Source organism: Oncorhynchus mykiss, chromosome 4, assembly GCF_013265735.2.
Source record: "Oncorhynchus mykiss isolate Arlee chromosome 4, USDA_OmykA_1.1, whole genome shotgun sequence".
Taxonomy (NCBI): Eukaryota; Metazoa; Chordata; class Actinopteri; order Salmoniformes; family Salmonidae; genus Oncorhynchus; species Oncorhynchus mykiss.
In genome coordinates this window covers 15609600-15636269 of record NC_048568.1, presented here as the reverse complement: position 1 = coordinate 15636269, position 26670 = coordinate 15609600, and the positions used below count along the sequence as shown (strand labels likewise).

At 42.0% G+C, this 26670-nt stretch overlaps 2 protein-coding genes across 5 annotated transcripts in view; one reads left to right on the top strand and one right to left on the bottom strand.

Annotated features, from left to right (window-relative positions):
• The first annotated feature begins 722 nt into the window (after positions 1-722).
• arhgap18 (Rho GTPase activating protein 18) lies at positions 723-24090 on the top strand. 3 transcript variants are annotated; one of them, XM_036975731.1, is made up of 16 exons: positions 2685-2914; positions 3553-3681; positions 8454-8650; positions 13687-13922; positions 14247-14307; positions 14983-15149; positions 15831-15996; positions 16109-16200; positions 16559-16636; positions 17057-17216; positions 17392-17474; positions 17572-17778; positions 19344-19490; positions 19956-20083; positions 22023-22078; positions 22624-24085. In XM_036975731.1, the coding sequence occupies exons 1-16, from the start codon at positions 2796-2798 to the stop codon at positions 22713-22715; spliced, it is 2118 nt and encodes a 705-aa protein (XP_036831626.1). In that variant the 5' UTR covers positions 2685-2795; the 3' UTR covers positions 22716-24085. The 3 variants fall into 3 exon arrangements, with proteins under 3 accessions (XP_021456008.1, XP_021456006.1, XP_036831626.1); XM_021600333.2 differs by lacking the exons at positions 2685-2914; positions 3553-3681 and adding an exon at positions 723-839 and having other exon boundaries at positions 22624-24090; XM_021600331.2 differs by lacking the exon at positions 3553-3681 and having other exon boundaries at positions 2671-2914; positions 22624-24090.
• The window catches only part of LOC110522173 (enoyl-[acyl-carrier-protein] reductase, mitochondrial), a 22627-nt gene continuing 18805 nt past the window's right edge, over positions 22849-26670 (bottom strand). The window contains exon 10 of one of the 2 annotated variants that reach the window (XM_021600334.2): positions 22849-24274. In XM_021600334.2, the coding sequence (XP_021456009.2) occupies positions 24111-24274 (164 nt within the window). In that variant the 3' untranslated portion in view covers positions 22849-24110. The remainder of the gene's footprint in view (positions 24275-26670) is intronic. The other variant, XM_036975732.1, reaches the window with a different exon arrangement.

Sequence of the window (26670 nt, the reverse complement as noted above, 5' to 3'; positions counted from 1 at the left end):
TAACACATCACCTCATTAACACTAAGAAATCTTTGGGATAGCATAGTGGGGAACGTGATTAAGCCTGAGCATCTGTTGTCTGTCAAAGCGCTTTGGATTAAGCATGCTTAGAATTACCGAGGCAGTGGTGAGCAGTCAGTCAGTCGCCCCTCCTCGTTACCTTGATTGGTGTCATTTCAGTACAGAAACCAACATCCTTCTCTTGAAGGGGGTCAGTCTGCTGATCACTCCATTCTGCAATACTGACCCACGTCACAGTTGTAATCCTAGTGACCCCACATTTACACAGACACACCCCAGACAGGGAAGAAAGACTGAGAGTAAACTAAAAGGATTGAAAAGCTACATCAGGAGGTACAGTATCTGCCCCTAATATGGTTGATTTGCATCACACAACAAACACAACTGTCAGACCCACAGTTTGATTTTCAACTGTCCCCTTCCATTCACTTTGAAGACATGAATAGCAGCATGTTCTTTGTAATGGATTTGTAGTTGGAATGAGAGCACAGGAAAGAAGGGCATTAATCATTTAATGAGATTACGCAAAGGTGCTGGAGGGTGTATGGGAGGGGACCCAAGGGCAGGTCTTCGGGGGCTGATTGCCTACAGTGTGTATGCTCTCTGTGAGTGTGTGTGCGCTGTGTGTGTGCGTATGTTTGGCTGTGTGTGTGCGTTAACACCACTCTGCAGCACATGGCAAGGTGAGCCATGGAGTCGAAGAGGTCCTCCCCTCACATGGGATAAGGGGGTTCTCCTCCTCTCTGCCAATAGAGCGTTGGACCTCAACAAAAAATGGTTACCATGGTTTCCAAATTCGTCTATTATCTTCATCTAAGGTATGGAACCGATTTTAGGGCTTGCTTTACTGAATGTGTGTCACACTATCTATTATGGGATATGGACTTGAGTGACTTATGTGTCGACTGTGTTGCAAGATCTCTGCAAACACATGCTATCCTCTTTTTTTTCTGATGAGGTTCTGTGCGTTGAGACAGGGCAGCTTGGTAAACGCTGGGACTTTACAGATTGTAGCTACTGAGGTCATTCTTGATAGTCCTTCAGCCACGAGAGATATAAAGTTGACAGAGCTTTCAGAGGGAAACGCTCTCAGAAATATGAAATGTGAATAATCAGGAATAACAAAATAGTCATCCATGGGCGATAAATCATATGAAAGCTAACTGTTCCGACAGAATAAACATCTGAAACCTCGTCACCAAAGAACATGAAAAATATTGTGTTGACGTTCCTAAGCTTGTGCAGGAAGCCAAGCAAAAACACCACTGTCATGTGCAGATTCAGTTTCACTCCATTCTTGTACCTGCTGGTGTACATTTCACCTTGGTAAGAGCTTTTATCATGTCATAGTCCACACCTGTCCAGAAGGACTGAGGTGGGGTGTTATTAGTCTAATATCACATTTATATAAGGGTTAAAGTGTAACATGCCAAGAACATAAATGTTTCTGTTTAGCGAATTCTCACAAGGTTTTGTTAAGTGTTCTCACAGCAATGGATCCAGTCCCTTTTGAGCATCATTGCCAGTGATTCTTACACAAAGGGATTTCCTCTGCTGCACCTGACAGACAGAGAACATTGTTGTAACTGACCACCAGATGGCAGTATAGAGGTAGCCTACTAATTTGCTGTTGTGTGGGAGGCCTTTGTTGTAATGGCCAGTGCTGCTCAGATGTCAAGCCTATGAGGCGTGTTGGAGCTGGTCTGATAACTTTCCACACCATTATAACCAGGAGAGAGGTCTTCCGATTCAGCCTGCCAGACTAATGAATATTCACTAATTGATTGGAACAGAATCTAACCGTTTTTAAGTGTAACATAATGTCTTTGTCTTCTGGCACGCACCAGCGGCCCACGTGTAAATATCTAGTTCTTCAACAAATAGTCATTTGGAATATGGACATTAACATAAATCTCACAAAATACACGAATTAAATTATATGTAACAATAAAATTGTTGTACTGCCACTATTACCGTGTTACTACACAGGTATAAGATCAACGTAATTCAGGCTTAAATGCCATGAGTCCATATCATTAGATAGTCACAGAGGACCTCAGATCAATAGTGATTAGACTAATGCATTTTAATTCACAAAGTACAGGTGAAATGACAGGGAATAAGCCATTATTGTGCATACTACATCACGATTCATAAAAATATAGGCCAAATATGAGCTATAACATACTGTAACTTGGAATATTACGGTAGCAAAACATTGTGCTGTTTTCAGGTTTATGCCTAATATATGCCATTTAGCAGACGCTTTTATCCCAAGCGGTTTACAGTCATGCGTGCATACATTTTACGTTACTCGACAAATGTATGACCCAGATAGGATATCAGTTCTGCTGGGGCCAATGGTTGGGGGACCATATAAAGTAAGTTGATAAGATAGATGGCTAAGACAAGAAAAAAGTGATCTTTCATACAGTCTTACAGGTCTGGCCCGCCCAAATTACAACGCCCAACAGCATTCTGGGCGGTGCATTCAGGCAGCTGTTGATGATCCATGTTTGAGTTCGTTTTGCATGGCTCGGTGCACCGGGTGTTCAGAGTTGATATATTTTAGACCATTACATTGGTGCTTAAGAAAATGTACACCCGGAGCACCGGGTCATGCAAAACGAACTCTCCCCATGTTATTAGAGGAGGCGGTGAGCTCATTGAAAAAGACAACTCCCTCACACACAGAACAGCTCTCCTATTCCTGGAGGCTGTACATTCAAAGTTAACTGCGAACTTACAATATAATAAGGCATGAGTCGAGCAACATGAGTCGCCAGCAGGACCCCAAGGGAGTCATCTTGACCGGTTATATTAGCAATATTGAAGTTGTATCGCCTGCCTCGGGTGTCAATAGTGCCGAAGAGATCGAGTCTTCATCGCTGAGGTGAGCGTATAGTCTGTTATTGACCACAGCCCACACCCTACTGTAAGTAACATTGTAACATTGCCGCTTGAATAGTTAAGAAAAGGTGCAAAGGTCTTCCAGTTGCCCCGCATGTAACCTCTAACAGAAAGAACACTCCGTGTAACGTTAGTTCCCAGGTCGCCCCTGACTTTTCCATGTGTTGATACATTGTTACCATGTTGACACATTGTGTGAAATGAAATAAGTTCTAGACTAAACAAGCAGAGGAAATACAGGCGTGCGTATGATAAGACAATAGGTTTTCTTGATTAAACTTTTTTTATTTTTAAATATCGTATGTAAATCACAGAAGTAGAATATATGTGATTTTTCATATGTAGGCTACGCTACGTCACCGTGCCGAAATTAGACTGTCCAAAAACACCTCGTTTTGTTAGGGTTAACGCTCAAGTTCTCTAGCCTAACACAACATATATTCTATTTACACAAGCTTTGTTTGTTCTGCACATGTTTTAAAGAACCGTAAACACTATCCAATAACAAACCCCACGCATACAGGGTGAGGAGACACACACGAAGACCGCACTGGCCAGTTGAAACTCGATGCTGGTTTTCCAGTTCAAGTGGCCATCTGTAAAAGCCCGTGTCTGTTCTAGGCTGCAGCTACAGTGGAGGAGCCCTGGCTTGTATGCAGGTGCCTCCACTCACCAGCTGGGTCCGAGGGTCCCCAGTGGCCCGACAGAGGGCTGTCCCGGCCAAGGCTGTTTTGGATACGATTTACAGGGGTCTGTCTGTACTACTGTGCCGTAGTAGCACCATCCCTATTTGGCATGGTGTGGTAAATGTGGCACCTACATCCCTTTGTTGGTCTCATGTGCCAGTTGAGTTGGTCTTGCTTCTGCATGGGAACAGAAAGATTAAAAACAAAAGTCCAACTGGGTGCATGTTGTGGTCAATGAATGTTGCCCAGTTTTGTTGGAATAATAGCCTCCAGTTACACGTTTTTAAGTTATGAGAGATTTTGCCACCAGCTAACAGAGTCATTTTGGTCTTACTGTACAAACAAGTCACCAGCGGTACATGATGAACTACTCTCCACAGCGCTTTTGTTTTCCCACTTGTATTGACTTATTACATAACTATTCATTCCACGGAGGCAAATAGAAAGAACGGAGTACAGCACTTTTTTTAAATGAGTTGATAACGAAACAGTTTGTACAAAGAATGTGATATGCAGGTAGGTGTGTTGGGTGTTTGTGCCTGCATGTCTTATTAAGTTAGGATGTAGGTATTCATGTTTTGCCCGGAAACATATTATTTCACTTGTTTATATAGAAGAGGCATTAATTAATAATTGATCAAGCCATTTTTGTATTCTTTACATAATGTGGTGGGGTCAGGTTGTACCCAATCAATAAGCTCTGCTGGTAGTGTGTTAGCTGTTTACTCTGACTGGAGTTTCTAATGTTCAAAGCATTTCAGTAACTTAGCAGATGCTCTTATCCAGAGTGGCTGTATACACGTTCATACTGGTCCCCCGTGGGAATCAAACCCACCACCCTGGTGGGTTCAAGTGCCGCGCTCTACCAACTGAGCCACGGAACAGTGGGGTAAACAGGTACAAGTCAAGGCCAAGTGAACAGCCTGTGTTATGATTTCCATCGAATCAGGTGAGCAGCTGAGCTTTTTGTGAGTGAGGTATAATATTGACTCGGGGACGACCTACCTTAAAATGCCTCCAGCAATGTAAATGTTATGATGTTACCACATGGAGTCGGTGCACAAAATCAACACGGGTTATCATCATGGTGTTATTGCTGCTGTTTGTGTTTTTATTGTTTTTCCATTGACACAGCAGCACTCTTCACATTCCCTGTTGTTGAAAATGTATTTCCACTTCGGGTAGAGATTATTCTGACTTGTGTTCATTTTTAAATCCTTTATCACTAAACTGCCAACGACGTCTTTTGAACGTCGTATGTAATGAACATTCCAACCCAGACATTTCTAAAATAAGTATAATTAACACATTAAAGTTTATAGAATTTTGATGACACAAACATTTGTGTTATAGGCAGTTTTAGGAGTACCCCCCCCCCCCCACACACACACACAATTGTGAATAAATAGACTGACGAACTGTGCAGTCTCTGACAAACACAACAACTTCTTTGAACAGGGTACGGTTTGAAAAGTGTTCTTGACTTTTTTTTTTCTATACAGAGGAACATACACTATCTCAAATCCCAGAACCCATCACTGGGGGCTTTCCCATGCAGTCTGTCCAATCCAGCTGGCCCATATGACTACAGAACTTTGGCCTCAGTTCTTTGGAGCTGTCACCATTGTGGATACATTCATCAAGGACCACCGTATCTGCCCCCACATCTTGTACACGTGTTAAACCCAGCCTATTCTCCAGTCAATGACATGTCATTTGAGAGTGTACTCAGGCAGTAAGTATTATACAGGAGAATGTAGGGTCAGACAGTCAGACTGAACCCCCAGCAGTAATGTTCCATGACTCTGTTGGGGTTGTCACAGCAATCAACCGGGCTTGGGGCCCATGTGTCGCTGTATTACATGTAGTGGATGTTTGGAATGTGCCTTATGAGTTAAGTCAAACTTGATTGCTAGTGCATGTGATTAACAGTAGTGTAATCCCCTGTTTCCGTTGCGGTGCTAAACCATGCATGTTCTGCTGCTATGTATTTTAGACACCTGTTGTCACCACACTTTGCCCCACAGTACCACACTCAGGTTTAGTAAGCCTTCGAGATGGTATAGTATGCCACTGCCCCCTGAACTGCACTGTAAGTTCTTCTGTCTGAATGCATCTACATTATAAACTGGGTGGTTCGGGGCCTGAATGCTGATTGGCTGAAACCTGAGGTATATAACACTGTATACCATGGGTATGACAAACCATGTATTTTTACTATTCTAATTATGTTGGTAACCAGCTTATAATAGCAATAAGACACCTTGGGGGTTTGTGGCATATAGCCAATACCACAGCTAAGGGCTATATTCAGGCACTCTGCGTTGCGCCGTGCATATGAACAGCCCTTGGTTGTGGTATATTGGCCATATACTACACCACCTCATGCCTTATTGCTTAAGTATACTATGACCCCTCTCCTTTGTGTCTGTATGCAAAATGACCAGGCACTAAACAGCAGAGAAAGACTGTTTACCTTTTTGTCCTTGAGCACTGGCAGTTTGTCACTCTTGGAGCCAGCAAGATAGCTGACCTTTCCATGCGACTGGGTCTGGCTGTGGGGTAACTTTGGTGGAGTGTACATTGCTGAGATACTTGACTTTCCTTGTTCTCTTGAGTTCAAACCTTGCATGTGCTCCTAATGGGGAAGATTGTGTTTGCATTTCTCTCTTGGGATGGAATACAAACTAACATTGGCGCACATTCCGCTTTTCTCCTTTATTGGCAGTCTATTCCCCTCTAAACCAAATGTTTGTGCTGTGTTTTAGCTGTTTCCCCATAAAGGTTTGAATAAATAGAATATTTTCCAACCCTCGGATTCTTCCAGAATTGTTCAAACATTGTGGCAATAATATCTAGAAAACAGACAGCGATTTGATTTGTGAAAGCATTTCCTCAACAACCTCTCTGAATTTGCAATGGCGTGTTGTTTATCCAGGGCCAGAAATGTCAGGCGTTACTGATACCCTGTGTATTTCCTGTGGCTGGGAAGGAGCTGAGGGCTGACTCATTTTACAACCTCCACAGACCTCAGGTGAGGCCTAACAGGCCTGCTGCTCATTTATATTCTGTCCTGTCTATGACCATGGAGGGTAGTGTGTACGGCTAGTACATCACTGGGGCCACGCTTCCTGCCATCCAGGACCTTTATACCAGGCGGTGTCAGAAGAAGACCCTAAAAATGTCCAAAGACTCCAGCCACCCTAGTCATAGGCTGTTCTCTCTGCTACCGCCCGGCAAGCGGTACCGGAGAGCCAAGTCTAGGTCCAAGAGGCTTCTAAACAGATTCTACCCCAAGCCATAAGACTCCTGAACAGCTAATCAAATGGCTACCCGGACTATTTGCATTATGTGCCCCTGCACATTGACTCTGTACCGGTACCCCCTGTATATAGCCTCGCTACTGTTATTTTATTGTTGCTTTTTTAATTAATTATTTTTCTATTTTACTTCAGTTCATTTTAGTAAATACTTTAACACTTATTTTTCTTAATTGCACTGTTGATTAAGGGCTTGTAAGTAAGCATTTCACTGCAAGGTCTACACCTGTTGTATTTGGCGTATGTGACAAATACAATTTGATTTGAACTCTTCACTGCGAGAAATGGACCAGGAAGCCATGAAGAACACTCTGTAGCCCATAGAGCTGGTATTTAAGCTCATTTGTACTCTTTAGTTTGAGGTTATTATTTCTGTCACATTGTTTGTGTAAAACAAACCTTTTACCCTGAAGCTAAGGTGTACGTTAGCCTGGCCTGGCTTGACCCAGATTGACTGTGTTTAGTATCAAGTTCGTAAGCAGAAACAGTAATTTGGGAGTGTGGAACTGCTGAGGTTTCATGATTTATTTTTGCCACTCTAGGTATCCCTTTAAAGGTCAAATGCAGCAGTTTTTATCTCAATATCAAATCATTTCTGGGTAACCATTAAGTATCTTACTGTGATTGTTCTCAACTAAATTGGTCAAAAAGAAGCAACAATAGCTTCTTAGCGAAGAGCAATTTCTCAAGCAAGAATTTTGCTAGTACTGTCTGTGGTTTGAGTGGGAAGGGGAAAACTCAACATTACCTATTATTGGCAGAGAGGTTTGTAACTTTCTTATTGCTCTATTAACTCATTTACCATGTGGTGATGTCACCATGGAAGGCCCAAACTCCCTCACACCAAAACAGGCTGAAATGTTAGGCAGTCTTTTCAAACAGCTTTTACACTAAAGGGCATTATCATAATTTCCACAGTACTATTCCAACCTCATAGCATTGAAATGTATATAAAACACAAGCAAATCACATTTGTTGACTGCACTGGCCCTTTAAGTGCAACCTCCATAACTATTTTTTTTGGGGGGGGGGGGGGAAGAAGTGTATCAGCTTTCTGATGCCCATCAGGAGTCCTCTTTGTGCTTTTCCCAGGGTTCACTCACACGGAGAAGCCTATCTGGAGCAAGCTTTTGCCAAGCCAGCAAGCCCACACATGCGTTATCCTTAAACTAGTAACTTAGCGTTCCTGTAAAAGGGTCTAGGCTGTGGCCAGCGAACAGCAGCTGACAGCAGGGGTTTGCACAGAACTACGTGCTGTGGCCAGAGGAAAGCAGAACTGCCGCACCGACTGACTGACATGAGTTAAGCCTTCACGTTCATGCTAATCCAAGTCCTATGTGGAACATACAACCACATTCTTGTGAAAACACCGCGTTCGTAGAGTTCCAATCCTAAAATGAGTACCAGACAGCCACCCAGTTTGTTTACTCATTATTAGTATGGTCTGACTTGTGGTATTTAACCCTGATAAAATGATTGAAATAGTACTCATAATACTCTCTCCTTTGTCCACCAGCCGCAGGACAGGCCACTACAGTGTCCAGAACCGGGCCAGAAATGCACCAGGAAAGCCCCCGTACCACCGCTGTAACTCCCAGGACTCGTTGGACGAGCTGGCCATGGACGACTACTGGACCGAGGTGGAGAACATCACCCTGAGTGGAGAGGGGGACGCAGAGCCACAGGAGGAGGTGCAGCTGAAGGTGCCTGATGGTATGGAGCTCTACTCTATAGCAGGAGTGTCCACTGAAAGTAGAGAGGACCCTTGTGCCCTTTAATTCACCTTAAGTTGTTGAACAACTGCTTCAGGGTAACATTTTAGACTGAGATTTAAGGTGTAGTACAGCATTCATTATGTACATTATATGACTAGTGATTTACCTAGATCACTGTCTGAAAGGATTATGTTTTACTATAAACGCAACATGAAGTGTTGGTCCCATGTTTCATGAGCTGATTCCAGAAATGTTCCATACGCAAAACATTTCTCTCAAATTTTGTGTAGAAATTAGTTTACATCACTGTTAGTGAGCATTTACTGCAAGATGGCACCGGAGGGGAGGGCTGCAGTCTTATCGGCTCTTAACCAACCATGCTATTTTGTTTTTTGAAGTTGTTCGTAACTTATTTTGTACATAATGTTGCTGCTACTGTCTCTTATGACCGAAAAGAGCTTCTGGACATCAGAACTGGGATTACTCACCTCAAATTGGATGAGGAGTGGACTCAATGAGTCAGACGCTAGGGATATACTACAGACACCTGACCAGGCCCAGATCCCTGTGATTCGCTGGAAAAGGAAACGTAGGTTTCGCGGTAAAGAGATCAGGATGCCTTGTGAGGATCAGGTGGTCAATCTGCCCTTGCCTTCCGTCTTGCTAGCTAATGTTCAATCGCTGGAAAATAAATGGGACGAACTGAAAGCACGTAAATCCTACCAATGGGACATTAAACTGTAATATCTTATGTTTCACCGAGTGGTGGCTGAACGACGACATTAAGAGCATATAGCTGGTGGGTTATACACTCCATCGGCAAGACAGAACAGCAGCCTCTGGTAAGACACTGGGCGGGGGCCTATGCATATTTGTAAACAATAGCTGGTGCACAATATCTAAGGAAGTCTCAAGGTTTTGCTCGCCCGAGGTAGTGTGGTCTACAGCTTATCATGAGATACTCTATCTACAGTTGAAGTCGGAAGTTTACATACACAATTAATAAGTACAAATTCCCTGTCTTAGGTCAGTTAGGATCACCACTTAATTTTAAGAATGTGAAATGTCAGAATAATAGTAGAGAATTATTTCATTTCTTTCATCACATTCCCAGTGGGTCAGAAGTTTACATGCACTCAATTAGTATTTGGTAGCATTGCCTTTAAATTGTTTAACTTGGGTCAAACGTTTCAGGTAGCTTCCCCCAATAATTTGGGTGAATTTTGGCCCATTCCTCCTGACAGAGTTGGTATAACTGAGTCAGGTTTGTAGGCATCCTTGCTCGCACACGTCTTTTCAGTTCCTCCCACAAATTTTCTATGGGCTTGAGGTCAGGGCTTTGTGATGGCCACTCCAATACCTTGACTTTGTTGTCCTTAAGCCATTTTGCCACAACTTTGGAAGTATGCTTGGGGTCATTGTCCATGTGGAAGACCCATTTGTGACCAAGCTTTAACTTCCTGACTGATGTCTTGAGAAGTTGCTTCACTACATCCACATAATTGTCCTAGTCTATCAGAAGCTTCTAAAGCCATTACATCATTTTCTGGAATTTTCCAAGCTGTTTAAAGGCACAGTAACTTAGTGTATGTAAACTTTTTTTAATAAATATATTTTTTATACCTTTTATTTAACTAGGCAACTCAGTCAAGAACACATTCTTATTTTCAATGACGGCCTAGGAACGGTGGGTCAACTGCCTCGTTCAGGGGCAGAATGACAGATTTTCACATTATCAGCTCGTAGGATCCAATCTTGCAACCTTACAGTTAACGAGTCCAACGCAATAATGACCTGCCTCTCTCTCGTTGCACTCCACAAGGAGACTGCCTGTCACGCGAATGCAGTAAGCCAAGGCAAGTTGCTAGCTAGCATTAAACTTACAGTGCCTTGCGAAAGTATTCGGCCCCCTTGAACTTTGCGACCTTTTGCCACATTTCAGGCTTCAAACATAAAGATATAAAACTGTATTTTTTTGTGAAGAATCAACAAGTGGGACACAATCATGAAGTGGAACGACATTTATTGGATATTTCAAACTTTTTTAACAAATCAAAAACTGAAAAATTGGGCGCGCAAAATTAAGAATACTTTCGCAAGGCACTGTGTATATATATATATATATATATATATATATATATATATATATATACTAATACAATCGCTCAGAAAAATAGATTTTGTTTAATAAAATAATATTTGTTTTTTTCTCAAAGATTGGGGTCAAAATGATTGCCACCCCTGTTTTCAGTCAGTTTCAAGTCCTGAGACGGTTCTGTGGCCAAGTAACCATTTATTTTTGGATTTTGTTGTGTGCTTGGGGTTATTGTCTTGCTGGAAGATCCACTTGCAGCCAAGTTTCAGCCTCCTGGCAGAGGCAACCAGGTTTTTGGCTAAAATGTCCTGGTACTTGGTAAAGTTCATGATGCCCTTGACCTTAACTAGGCCCCAGGACCAGTGGAAGCAAAATAACCGCATACTTTCGCAAGGCACTGTATCTTATAAAAAACAATCAATCATAATCACTAGTTAACTACACATGGTTGATGATATTACTATATATTAAATAGCGTGTCCTGCGTTGCATATAATCTGACTGAGCGGTGGTAGGCAGAAGCAGGCGCGTAAACATTCATTCAAACAGCACTTTCGTGCGTTTTGCCAGCAGCTCTTCGTTGTGCATCAAGCATTGCGCTGTTTATGACTTCAAGCCTATCAACTCCCGAGATGAGGCACGTGTAACCGAAGTGAAATGGCTAGCTAGTTAGCGCGCCCTAATTGTCGTTGTGTTGCTGGTTCGAGCCAAGGGAGGAGCGAGGAGAGGGACGGAAGCTATACTGTTACACTGGCAATACTAAAGTGCCTATAAGAATAGTCAAAGGTTAATGAAATACAAATGGTATAGAGGGAAATAGTCCTATCTATAATAACTACAACCTAAAACTTCTTACCTGGGAATATTGAAGACTCATGTTAAAAGGAACCACCAGCTTTCATGTTCTCATGTTCTGAGCAAGGAACTGAAACGTTAGCTTTCTTACATAGCACATATTGCACTTTTACTTTCTTCTCCAACACTTTGTTTTTGCATTATTTAAACCAAATTGAACATGTTTCATTATTTACTTGAGACTAAATTGATTTTATTGATGTATTATATTAAGTTAAAATAAGTGTTCATTCAGTATTGTTGTAATTGTCATTATTACAAATAAATAAATAGAAAATTGTCAGATTAATCGGTATCGGCTTTTTTGGTCCTCCAATATTCGGTATCGGCGTTGAGAAATCATAATCGGTCGACCTCTAGTCCAAGCACACTAAGACAGTCGTGAAGAGGTCACGACAAAACCTATTCCCCCTCAGGAGACTGAAAATATTTGGCATGGGTCCTCAAAAGGTTTTTACAGCTGCACCATCGAGAGCTTCCTGACGGGTTGCATCACTGCCTGGTATGGCAACTGCTCAGCCTTTGACTGCAAGGCACTACAGAGGGTAGTGCCTATGGCCCAGTACATCACCGGGGCCAAGCTTCCTGCCATCCAGGACCTCTAAACCAGGCGGAGGGCCAAGTCTAGGTCCTAGAGGCTTCTAAACAGCTTCTACCCCCCCAAGCCATAAGACTCCTGAACAGCTAATCAAATGGCTACCCATACTATTTGCATTGCCCCCCCCCCCCCCCATACTGCTGCTACTCTGTTATTATCTATGCATAGCCACTTTAATAACTCTACCTACATAATTACCTTGACCCCGGTGCCCCCGCACAATGACTCTGTACCGGTACCCCCAGTATATAGCTCTGCTATTTTTATTTACTGCTGCTCTTTAATTATTTGTTGTTCTTACCTCTTTTTTTTTTTGTGTGTGTATTTTCTTAACTGTATTGTTGGTTAAGGGCTTGTAAGCATTTCACTGTAAGGTCTACACCTGATTTTTATTTTATTTATCCTTGCCAAGATGGTCCATCCACCTTACAGGTGTGGCATATCAAGAAGCTGATTAAACGGCATGACCAGTACACAGGTGCACCTTGTGCTGGGGATAATAAAAGATCACTCTAAAATTTGCAGTTATGTCACAACTTAACACATCTATGGTATTGTGTTTTGAGGGAGCGTGCAATTTGCATGCTGACTGCAGGAATGTCCACCAGAGCTATTGCCAGGGAATGTAATGTTCATGTCTCTACCATAAGCCACCTCCTACATTGTTTTAGAGAATTTGGCAGTCTGTCCAACCGGCCTCACAACCACAGACCACTTGTAACCACGCCAGCCCAGGACCTTCACATCCGGTTTCTTCACATGCGGGAGGGATCATCTGAAACCAGCCACCCGGACAGCTGATGAAGCTGAGGAGTATTTCTGTCTGTGCTAAAGCCCTTTTCATGGGGAAAAAAATAATTCTGGCCCCCAAGTGGGTGGGCCTAGGCTTAGATTAGGGCCTAATTCATTTATTTAAATTGAGTGATTTCCTGATATGAACTGTAACTCAGTAAAATTGTTGCATGTTGTGTTTTATATTTTTCGTTCAGTACATACAGTAGAGCTGAATAGGATAGTCAGGTCTGTTGTCCAGCCCATGTTATTTTGCAATACCACCACATAATGATATCTTATTGCTTTCATCCACAGAAGACAATAGACTTGCTTGATCCTACAGGATCAGGAAATGCCTATAAAAAGCACTGCAAAAGTGAATTGTTTAAGTCGACATTCATTGTTTTGTCTGGAGAACTTAAAGCAGGAACTTCCTTTTTTGTTTCCGTTCCTTTCTATAACAAGATGGTTGGTTAGAAGTGAGGTCCTTGCCTGTTTCATGTCTTTCTCTATTCCCACACCTCCGTACATAAAAATGGCATAATACTAACTGCACAGTAATAATCTATGAATTACTTGTTTGTTTCTTTATCATTCAGTAAATGACTGTGTCCTCTCGCTAGTCTTCAGGCCTACACCCATGTATTTTCCATTAACATACTACTGCTCTTTTGGTGCAGCATCAATTCATCCCTAACTCGTCTGTCTGTAGAGGGGGAACAGGAGGAGGCGTGGCTGACGGAGGCTGGGCTGGCCACTCTGTTTGACGAGTCTGCGTCGGACCCCGAGGACATGATGGGGCTGTTGTCCACGCTGACGCGCACCCAGGCCGCCGCCGTGGAGAAACGTGTTGAGAAGCTACAGCAGACCCTCAGGAAGAGGAACAAGCAGCACCAAGTACCTGACGTCAGAGACATCTTCAAACTCCCAGGCACGCCAGAGTCAAAGGTCAGCCTACCACCGGTCCCGTTTTACTTGCCAGTCATGCCTGAGATGCCTCGCTACATAACAAACCCAGTGACTTGTTTACCGTAGTTGGTTAATATAATTACTAATCACAATATCTGTTAATGGACACCTGAATGTGAAGTAATACTTAACTGAATATCTTAATATTATGCAAAAGAAGGTCTTGTACTCACAATTGGGGTGAAAAATATGACTTTCTACAATATCAGCAGTTACTCTTAGTAGTTTGAATCATTAATTGATAAAAAAAAAAGACCTATAGTAAATTCTGAGAGCCTGCTTCTGTTTTATATTATGTTGCAGGAGGATGAAGCCAAGTCACCAGAGAGAAGTGAAAACAGGAAAAAGGATATTACGACAGATGGCATGTACCACAAGTTCTACTCACTAAATCTTTGTCTGGGCATGTTGGTCTATACCTATAGAAAACATCACTGACTCGCCACAAAAATGAACTGGTATTTCTATCCACTGTGTTGTTTTTATGTGATAATGTAGATTTCCTGAAATGGTTCATGATCACAGGAAGCAGAAGTGAAGATTCTACGGAAGAGCTGTTGAGTTGAGAAGAACTCAGCAGTACACGCGCACACACACACACACACACAGGAAGCAGGGACATTGCCTATCTTGTCTGTTCGCGCCACCCCTCTGACCTTAACATGAAGGCTGTCAGGAATCCGCTTCCTATCTTCCATTATACACTTGCCTGTTTTCCTATAAGTGGAGATGGCAGGGTGGCACTGCAGTTCTGTATCAGGGCCAAGGCCTTACATGTCTGTCTGACATGGGTCACAGAGGGCAGACTGGCTCTCTGCCTGTTGACTTCCACAGGACTAGTCGATGTCCCTTAGTTTCCCTTCAGTGGGCAGAACAGTCACCACCACCTAGTTCTAATCTCCCCACTGCTGACTTTGTCCCATCTGTGGACTTTCACACATCTAATTCATTAATTGCCTGTGTTATCTCTTGCTATAGGTGTAGCTTTCAATATGTCCCAATAATAACTCTGTGTGTGTGTGTGTGTGTGTGTGTACAGGTCAGGCGATGGGGCTGGGGAACAGGGCAGGCCCTGCTGAGCAGAGTGTGTCTGAACCTGAGACAGACATCAACCTAGAGGTGTCCTTCTCTGATCAGGCCCTCAGCTATAAGGAGGGTTCAAAGGGCAGCAGCGAGGCTCTGACAGACGCAGATGACAAGCTACCTGTGAGTACCCTTTTTAAACATTAACATCACCAAACGGATTGACTGAGCTGCTCATCCAGAGCAAAGTTTATATGCCAAAACAGGAAGTGTCACTCGTCAAAATAGCAGGATCCCATAGGCCAGTTTGGGACAAAGGATTTCAAATATTTATGTTTTTTTGGCAGAAGCAAGAACTTTGCCCTGTGGTGTTTATGGATTGAAACATGTTTCTGTTTTTACTTAGCCTACATCATTAATGATTGACCAAATTATGATTTGATATTTATATGGGCCGTTATTTACAGCGTTATTGTAGGCCTAGACCTACTGCTTGTGTACTAGTGTAAGTTATGACATCGAATGATGTCATTTGCACTGATGATAACATTATCTATCAATCAACCTTTTTGAATAGAGTTTTTGCATCATATAATACATTTCAGTCAAAAAACTATTCTAGACTACTGGTGTATCTGAGTTCTGTCTCTGGTTCTAGGGCCACCTAGTGGTTACAGATACTGCAATACTATGTCAGGGTCATATTCAATAGGCATCAAACAGACCCTGTTTTTGTTCTGACAAGTCCAATAAGAAGCGCTCGTTTTCATCTTCCATTGCAAAATGTTTTGCTACGGTGTGCAATAATGAATACAACCCAGTTTTACTAACTCCTAATGTAACCTGTGCTTTGCTGTATGACAGAACTTCAAGTTGAGCAGAGACAAGACAGGGCTGACCAAGGTTGGGAACCTGTCCCCCCAGGACATGAAGAAGGTGCACCGCCTGGTGCTGATAGAGATGACCGCTCTGTTTGACACGGCAGGCATCGACCTCAAAGCCCACAAAGCAGTTAAACTCAAGGTCAAAGGTAAGCCAGTATGCTAGAACTGGAACACAACTGTATAACATTATATCTAAGAACCCTGAGGACTGTCCCATCAAGCTCTGACACAATTAGGTTTGTTGTGTTTGTGTTCTAGAGTCTGGCCTGTTTGGAGTTCCCCTGGCCGCCCTATTGGAGCAGGACCAGAGGAGACAGCCAGGGACCAAGGTGCCAATCATACTGCAGAGGGTGAGCAGCACAACCTCTCATTAACCACCGATCCTGGTTCTCTTTAATCATACAGTACGTCTGAATGCTCTGCAGTAGGAATCTCTTCAGTTTGCTGTAGTGGTAATGGCATTGTCATTTTGGGGCGGCGGGTGGCCTTGTGGTTAGAGCGTTGGGCCAGTAACCGAAAGGTTTGTAGATCGAATCCCGAGCGGACAAGGTAAAAGTCTGTTGTTTTGCCCCTGAACAAGGCAGTTAAACCCACTGTTCCTAGGCCGTCATTGTAAGTTTGTAGTTCTTAACTGACTTGCCTAGTTAAATATATATGTGCTGTCGATTTGGTGGTTTAAAGCTTAAAAGTGTGTTCTCTTGTTTCCAGCTCATCTCTCACATAGAGGACGAGGGTCTGGACACAGAGGGGCTTCTACGGATACCCGGAGCAGCCATAAGAGTCAAGGTCATTGTTCGTCATTGTTGATAGATGTAGTCCTGCTTCATTCAATGTCTGGGGGAAGTATTTGCATGCTGTAACAGCTTAATGTAGCCAAATTCTTATTTCCCTAATGGAAAGGTTAGTGTGGTGACAGACTGTGGAAGATATGATTAGTGTTGTACTGTAGGATGGTGTGATAAAGCTTCCAGTGTGGATGTGTTTAACTATGCTTGTGGGGACCAGAAGTCCCCACAAGAATAGTGAACAAACACAAATTGGGGGACATTTTGTCAAATGCTATTTCTAGTCAAATGCTATTTCTAGGCGGTTAGGGTTAGAATTACGTTTAGGGTTAGGAGTTAAGGTTTAGGGAAAATAGGATTTTGTGCCCCCACCAGGTTAGTGTGTGTGTGTTAACATGTGACCTATGTGTTCGGCTGGCAGGCGGTGTGTGTGGAGCTGGAGGGGAAGTTCTACGAGGGCCTGTTCCCATGGGAGAGTCTGAAGCAGCACGATGCAGCCAGCCTGCTCAAGCTCTTCATCAGGGAGCTGCCCCACCCACTGCTCACTGTGAAGTACCTCAGCGCCTTCATCGCAGTGCTTAGTCAGTCCCCCTATACATTATGAACCACACTTTCTATACATACAGTGGTGCACTGTATGTATACTCATTTAGAATGTTGTCTCGATTCTGTTTGACTTTTGTCTTATGTTGACTCATGGATTAGTAAAGCAATCCCGTTGCGGTTGGGTTTTTTCTTCGTTTGCCTTACTCACAGGACTGCCCACTAAGAAGCAGCAGCTGCAGGCTCTCAACTTGCTAGTCCTGCTACTTCCGGAGTCCAGCCGTGATACACTAAAGGTAGGTGGCTCTTTCCCTGTGCTCGTTCTCTAGCCAATACAGTATAGTCTCATGTTGTCTGTTGGACACATTGTAATGTATCTTGTGGCGGTTTCAGGCGCTGATGGAGTTCTTTCAGAGGGTCATAGACCACAAAGAGCAGAACAAGATGACCTTGAACAACGTTGCCGTGGTGATGGCGCCAAACATCTTCATGTTTAAAGGCTTCCGCAACAAGATCAGTGAGCAACAGGAATTTTCCCTGGCCACGGAGACGGCCAACATCGTCCGACTACTCATCAGATACCAAAACCTGCTCTGGACGGTAGGCTCAAGTCATGGTGCCTCATTTATCAATATTGCGTAGAAACTAAAATACTACTTACGAATGGAGTTTTTGAATGTTGGTATGAATATGAAAAAGTGTGATTTAACAATCTTACCAGCATCATACACACACACCGGTAGGGGATAACCATTGATAAATACCAATTGTTCTCAGCCTCTGTGCTCATGTACGACCTTGGCTATTTTAATTTCGAAACACCTCTAATTAACCATGTATAGTCAAAATCACAAAGCCTGTGGGGAAATGCAGCACCGTGACATGAAATACAACGTCGCAACCCAAAAAAACCAATAAAAAAATAACATTTTCAGAGACTGAGGTAGAGGTGCTAGTGTCAGAGATTGAATACAACCAAAATGTTTTATTTGGCTTGACCAGTAAAAATGAGAACATGGCTACAAAGAGAAGACTGTTAAGACAATTAGTCTATTTTGCAATGGCAAATGTACTTCACATGAGCAGGCCATCCATCCTCAACTCCCTCCTGTAGGCGTTATAGGCCAACATTACTGTTCTGCAAAATGAACGAGTCGTGCGTGCCACCTCATTCAGCAGCGTCTTTTGCAAATCACAACCTATCCCCTGAACATTTTAAAAGTGGAGGCCTTTTCTGTTCAGTCTTTTTGGGATGGTGCTTTTATGGCGACGTCTGTTGCTTCGTTAGTATTGGATGTCAGTGGAGGCTGCTGAGGGAGGACGGCACATAATAATGGCTGGACTGGAATAGAGTCAATGGAATGGTATCAAACACATGGTTTTCATTTGTTTGATAGCATTCCATGGACTCTATTCCAGACATTATGATCTGTCCTCCCCTCAGAAGCCTCCACTGTTGGCTGTGCATCTGAATGTCAAGTGTTTACTTTTTTTAAGTGGGTCTTAAATCCTGTAAAAAATCCTGTAAGATTTGAGAAACGATATCTGATGAGCCAATCTGTGCATTCTGGAGAGAAAAGAAAGCCCCACCTGTCTCTAAAAACCTGCTCTCTGCCAAATGCAGCGTTTGCCAAATCCTCCAACAGAGCAAGATCATTCGATTTCCCCATTGTTAAAATACTATAAAAGACAATGGTTTCACTTGAACTTTGTGCCTATAATTTAAGAAATTACTGTACTTTGTATGGATTGTTATCGTAACGAATGCGCTGATGTGGTCAAATGATATGCCTGTCAAGATATGTTGCATGAATTCACATTGGAAATGCAATGAAATCGAAAATTATTTATTTGTTACTCGCATAATTTCAGACATTTTCAACATGTATTTTCCCCCATTCTATGCTTGACAGGAAGTTTCCTTATTCCACCACGTGTGCGTACGCATGGTCATAGCTGTGCGTGGATTTATAGACACTCGAGCAAATGTTCATATTGATAAATGTCACACTTTGCGTGGAAATGATCCCACGCATGGTTTACGCACAGATTTGTGCCTAGGCATGATTGGTAAATGAGGCCTTTATGTATCGGGCTACTGTATGTAAATTGGTATGGCTCTTCAGTGGCACAATTTGTAATTGTATCAAACATTTTTTTCACAGATTCCTAAATTCATAATGAATCAAGTCAGAAAACAAAACACGGAGAACCAGAAGAAAGTGAGCAAAGACCGCGCCATGATGAAACTCCTAAAAAAGATGGCCTATGAGCGAGAGAAACACGAGAAACAGGAGAAACCCCTCTCTGAGGTGAGGGCAGCAATAGCAGACAAAGGTGTCTGTCTGTCTGTCTGTAGCACCTGTATATGGTATTCCAATTGGCTCTGCGACCGTACTGAAAAGCAGTTATAGCTGAGGGCAATACCCATGCTGTTGAATGAATCAAGACGAGAATATGTGAATGACTCGACTCAAATGCCTTCTGCTCTTCCTGGTTCAACTGATGAGAGGGGAAGTGGCTCCCCTGTGACACCTAGTGGCAATTTGTAGAACTGCAACTCCATTTTTTTATTGTTTGAAAATGGCTAAAGAAGAAATTGCATAATATAACAGAATTTAAATACCTCAAATAATATTTACATTGAAGAGCAATTTTCAATAAATGCTTTTTGTATAACTGCTGTACATTTGTATTGGTTTAGTATGAAGTACAGTAGCGACACTAGTATTATCTTGGTTAGCTGAGACATGTCTGTGTTGTCTCTCCCCATGCAGGTGGACAGTAGTTCTCAGGGCTTCATCAGGGTCCAAGCCCCTCAGTTCTCTAAGGTCTCCATGGCTGTCCAGCTGACTGAAGAGTTGCAGGCATCTGATGTCCTCAGCCGCTTTCTCAGCCAGGACAGGTGAAAACCTCCAAGGGGCACTACTGTCATCTCGTTACACACAAGGCTTGCAGCCACCTAATGATTACTCTCAGCCCACTCCCTCACACCGGGTATTCTGAGTGCAGTTAAATTACACTACAGAGACATTTACACCCTGGGTGTGTTAGAACTGAGCAGCCTATGGGAGCTGTTATTTCTGTGACACTGCACAGCGTGGCTCTGATTTCTCTATTTGTATACTGCCCTAGAAAGGCAAAACGATGCTGATTTCGACTGGCTCGGAAAAGCTGCCAGCCTGTCTGTCTCGTCCCGACTCCCGACACGGTCATTACCAAAGGACAGTTGGAGATCGAATTTCAATGTTACAAATGTCGGCGAGACAGACGGCAATGTTATTACAGATCTCTGCTGTTGAAAACCAAATGCTAGTCTTAAAGAAATGTGAGATAATGTCTAGATGCTTTTTACAGTGTAGCTCTAGTATATACATTGCCTGGCTGGACTGATGAGACAGTGGATTGTGCAGTCACATGGAACAGTCTATAGGCATTTCAACATCAGATGATTTAGCCGGTACTAACTTGTGGAATAGACACCGTCTGGAATGCGGTTTTAACCAATCAATGGCCAGGATTAGACCCAGCCGTTGTATAAATAAGTGATAATGCATTATCTTATTATGAAGTCATTTGATTTGACCTACAGTGAGCTCCAAAAGTATTGGGACAGTGACAATTTGTGTGGTTGTTTTGGCTCTGTATTCCAGCACTTTGGATTTTAAATGATACGATGACTATGAGGTTAAAGTGCAGACGGTCAGCTTTAATTTGAGGGTATTTTTATCCATAACTGGTGAACCGTTTAGAAATTACTGCACTTGTTGTACATAGTTATCCCCCTTCCATTTTAGGGGACCATAAGTATTGGAACAAATTCACTTATGTGAAGTAAAGTAGTGTAACGGTAAGTATCTTGTCCCATATTCATAGCACGCAGAGACTACATCAAGCTTGTTGGATGCATTTGCTGTTTGTTTTGGTTTATTTTTATTATTTTGTGCCCAATAGAAGTGAATGGTAAATAATGTATTGTCATTTTTGGAGTCCCTTTTATTGTAAATAAGAATAGAGGTTTGTTTCTTAACACCTCTGATGCTACTATGATTACGGATAATCCCGACTGAATCGTGAGAAAGTGTCAAGATGCACTATTATCATACCCCCAAGACATGCTAACCTCTCATCATTATAATAACAGGGGAAGTTAGCTTTTTTTTGGGGGGGGGGTGTATGATATTTGTCCCAATACTTTTGGTCCCCTAAAATGGGGAGACTATGTACAAATAATATATAACTAAAGGGTTCACCCGATATGGATGAAAATACCCTCAAATGAAATCAGACGGTCTGCGCTTCAGCCTCATAGTCATTGTATCATGTTAAATCCAAAGTGCTGGAGTACAGAGCCAAAACAACAATTGGTCACTGTAACAATACATTTTTTGGACATGGGTCATAGGTCAAATCAGTGGTCATGGTTGATGTGCAGAAAAAGAACATTTTAATAATAAGATAATACATCAGTGTATTATCACTTATCTACCGATGACATATTTGCCTGGACAGCAAATAAACGTTACAGCTATTTTCCTCTGTTTGTGTAGTTTACTGCTCTTTGCAGTGAAAACATGGTGGAACAAAGCCAAAGTGCAGTAACTTCACATACTGCTATTTGCCTTGGTTTTTACTTGGATTTTGTAGTTACTGCAAATGTCACACTCCATTTTCTCTGAAACGGAACATAATTGAACCAGAACACTTGGTCACAAGATTTAAACAGATACTACAAAACCTTTTGTAGGGAAGTATAAAACTCAACTGTTTTGGAATGTTACTCTTTGTAATTAGTTTTTTGTTTGTTTATCCCTCAGTATGTTGTCTGTGTGTGTGTGTTCTAGCTCTGTGTCTGTGAAGAGGGAAGATCTGTGCCTTTATGAAATCGGAGGGAATATCCGTAAGTATTGCACACAGTCATTTAACACACAAACCATCTCGTATATCTTAGGTGGCTTTTCTAGTTTCTCAAACAGGATGATTCTATTACAAAGTTTTATATGTAAAAAAAAGAAAAAGGGGGGGAAAAATAAAAGTGAAATGTCAACATCCTTCAGTAGACTATGTATTCAGACCATATTCTGCTGTAAATTCATAGTAGTACCATCCAGTAAGTCATTAAAGGTGTTTTAAGGACATGGTTCAAATCCCCACTTTCCCTTAATTGGAGCCAGTTTGCTGCAGCAACAGGAAATGTGAATTATTATGAGTATTATAATTAGTGGACATTTTTGTAGAGGTTGATACAGGGAAAATCAAATCAGAAATGTCAAAGTAGGAATTACAAACTCCAGAAGCCTCTTAAAATTAAAAAAAAAAACTCATACACTACAAGTTTTGAATTTCCTCATGCAACAGGGTGATCAAATTTAAGATCCTAGATCCTATCTGTATGTCAGACATTACCCGATTTAGTTATTTTTGCTGTGTGTTGTTCCTGAACAGAGGAGCGCTGTCTGGATGAGGAGACCTATATGAAAGACCTGTTGGAGCTCAACCCCAGTGCAGAGTGGTTCATCAAGTGCATCCAGAGATAGGATGTCTGACTGCTCGCACCCTGCAAGGAGAACGGACGGACAGACGGGGGTACCGCACGAGAAAAGATTTCTATCTACTTCACCATGACATGCTAATGTTAAGGCTGACCACTGGACCAAAGGACAGGTATTAGTGTTAATGTTGTTGTCGTTTGTGGGGTTGTAGTTTAGAATGCTACTGGAAGTCCAACTGTCAACGCATGAGGAGTTGGACAGTTATGACTGAGGAGAGCCACTGAACAATAATCTGTGATAGGTCTGTGTGTTGGTGACGATAAGGGCAATTTACTATACCGTCAAGGTCCTAGATTAGTTGATTGTAATGATCAATACAGTAAATGGTCAAAAACCAAGAACAGTAGTATTATAATGGGTATAAAAATGACAGGTTTGTCAGACATTGTATTTACATTAAATAATAGACATGCAAACACTAATATGATTTTTTACTCTGTAGCTCATTCTCTCTTGTAAGATGGTGAGTGCATGCCTCCCCTAACTCAATTTGTGTTTTTACTGTAGTTCTTTGTAAAGGTTATTCACTGACTCATTCCATTTCACCCAAATACTGTACAGCGACGTCTGTAATCAGCAATGTCAGTGCTCAATATTGCAGATAAATAGGCAAGTTACTTAATTTTGTGATATTTCTAAACAATTCTTCCTTGTTACTACTTTTAAATTCACTGCCAAATCATAATGTAGGGTGAGCTGAAGTGGTTGGTGGATATAACACTCCTTAGTTCTCATAGAGGGTATTCTAGCCCCAGTTTGCTCTTCGCCACTTATCTGTGGGGTCCCTCTGAGCAATCGCTCTCCACTGTGACTTCTGTCCGTTTCATGTTGACCATGTAGACAGAATATGACCAGTGAACGAGCCAATGAGAATCAAAGGGATAGCGTTAAGTACATTATTTAAAATGTTTGTTAACATCAGTTCTCAAGCTGTGGTCCTAAACTAGCATTTCAGGTTGCTTCCTAATAACATTTAAAGTGTGGTTCTCAAAAGATGCTTTCAATGGAGGAAACGGTTTAAAATAATTTAATGTGCATGTCTGAACATTTCAATTTAGAAAGCAAAAATGGTATAACTACAGATATGACTGTGCTGTATGAGCTGTGCTAAACGATGTGCTGTGTATACCCTCTCCCTGCCCTTATGTCGTGCTTTATACTGTAAATATGACTGTTGAAAGATGTCCCTTTTGTTGTTGTATACTATATGTTCTACAGCTTCTAAAATGACCACTAAACATTTTGTAAATAATTGCGGAATAACTCCTTTTTGGTGTGTGTGTGCTCATTTGGTATAATGCAACGGACACAATAAGATAAATGACAAAAGAAAGCAAAATAAAACGTTTCCCCGATGGAGGATACTGTGTTTTTGTTTTGCTACATGAGTAGTACATGTTTCCTTTGATGCGCCTGTATTGTGGCCTGGAGGGCTTGGCTGTAGTGGTGGAAGGGAACTTGGACACAATGAGGTGGCTGGAGCTGGCCAGACTTCACGAGATCACACACAGAGGTCACCATGGTCTGTAGCTGCGTCACATCTGCTGGGGACAGAGAGACACGACACACCCATATGGGAAAATGTATAGATGAATTAAACAATATTCTGCTGTTCTACCTGGAACTTGTAATACATATGGCAGCAAATACACTGAGAAGATTCATAGGTTCTTGTAATATCGGACATACCGTTAACATTTAGATGTAACAAATGTTGCATGTATTGTTTACACAGACGAGATGAGCTGAGCCTTCTAAGGTCTCATACATAGGACATACACATTTCAAAGCCCTTGAATAACACTCTCACATCACTTATTGAAGAAAGTCTGCCATGAATAGGTGGAAAAGGGGAGGTGAGCATGGTGTTGGATGAAGGAGAGGAGGATGAGGGAGGAAGATAAGAGGGGGAGGAGAATAGGTGGAAAAGGGGAGGTGAGCATGGCGTTGGATGAAGGAGAGGAGGATGAGGGAGGAAGATAAGAGGGGGAGGAGAAGGAGGAATTACTTTTATAGAAGCAGTGAATCAATTTCGTTATTAAGTGGAGATCCCTCAATCATTCTCACAATAGCACATTGGTAGCAGTATCCAGGTTTCCATCCAACCATTTCATGAGAATGAATTACCTGACACATGAAAAAAGTCACGACCGGGCTGATGGAAACATGAAATGCCGGTACAATTTTATAATGCCGATAATTTGCTCGTTCGACATGATGGGATCTTTTTGTGTTTGTCAAATTAATTATGCAAAAAATGTCGGTGGAAACGCCTATATTGATATAATAACCATCATATCGATTTAAACTTGAAGCCACGCGAGGATATGTTGTGAGGATATGTCTGTGGACCTCCCACTACGACTAGGGAAAGCATTGTTTATTAGGATCAGATTAAATAAATCATGAGCTTGATGCTCATTTCCAATTAATATCGGGGGTCTTATTCTGGTGACATGATGATCGGTGCTTGACTACCGTTTTACAAATACAAATAATATCGCTCGTATCCATAATATTCTCAATGTAGGTAGCCTACCCGGACTGTATCTGCAAGCTGTTGGCTAGAGCGCATGTACCAAGACCGGAGTGGGCCTATTTACTATATAACGCAACAGCTTTTGTGACAAAAACATCAGTTAAGTTGAAAAAACGATGCGAAACCCATTTAATTGTATTTTTAATTTGGTACATGGGAATTTAACAGCAAAAGTGATTTTTATGTGCACTACGTCATCACGCACAGCATTTTATCCACACAAAAAAGTCAGTTTGATGGAAACAGCTCTGGTGCGAAAATGCGCATATTGTTTTATAGAGATTTTTAAATGTTCGCATGAAAATCTGTTGAAAATTGGATGGAAACCTAGCTAGTGACAAATATCAAAGCTAGGCTGGGTTTGGTTAAAACCCTGAATGGAAGACCAAAGGCATAGCTGTATATAAATCAACTGTCCAGTAGGTGGTGCTGCCCAGCCTTAACAATAAACTCAAACCTGAAAATGTATAGTCATGCTCATGTTTTTGACTTATACAGTGCCTTGCGAAAGTGTTCGGCCCCCTTGAACTTTGCGACCTTTTGCCACATTTCAGGCTTCAAACATAAAGATATAAAACTGTATTTTTTTGTGAAGAATCAACAACAAGTGGGACACAATCATGAAGTGGAACGACATTTATTAGATATTTCAAACTTTTTTAACAAATCAAAAACTGAAAAATTGGGCGTGCAAAATTATTCAGCCCCTTTACTTTCAGTGCAGCAAACTCTCTCCAGAAGTTCAGTGAGGATCTCTGAATGATCCAATGTTGACCTAAATGACTAATGATGATAAATACAATCCACCTGTGTGTAATCAAGTCTCCGTATAAATGCACCTGCACTGTGATAGTCTCAGAGGTCCGTTAAAAGCGCAGAGAGCATCATGAAGAACAAGGAACACACCAGGCAGGTCCGAGATACTGTTGTGAAGAAGTTTAAAGCCGGATTTGGATTCAAAAAGATTTCCCAAGCTTTAAACTTCCCAAGGAGCACTGTGCAAGCGATAATATTGAAATGGAAGGAGTATCAGACCACTGCAAATCTACCAAGACCTGGACGTCCCTCTAAACTTTCAGCTCATACAAGGAGAAGACTGATCAGAGATGCAGCCAAGAGGCCCATGATCACTCTGGATGAACTGCAGAGATCTACAGCTGAGGTGGGAGACTCTGTCCATAGGACAACAATCAGTCGTATATTGCACAAATCTGGCCTTTATGGAAGAGTGGCAAGAAGAAAGCCATTTCTTAAAGATATCCATAAAAAGTGTCGTTTAAAGCTTGCCACAAGCCACCTGGGAGACACACCAAACATGTGGAAGAAGGTGCTCTGGTCAGATGAAACCAAAATTGAACTTTTTGGCAACAATGCAAAACGTTATGTTTGGCGTAAAAGCAA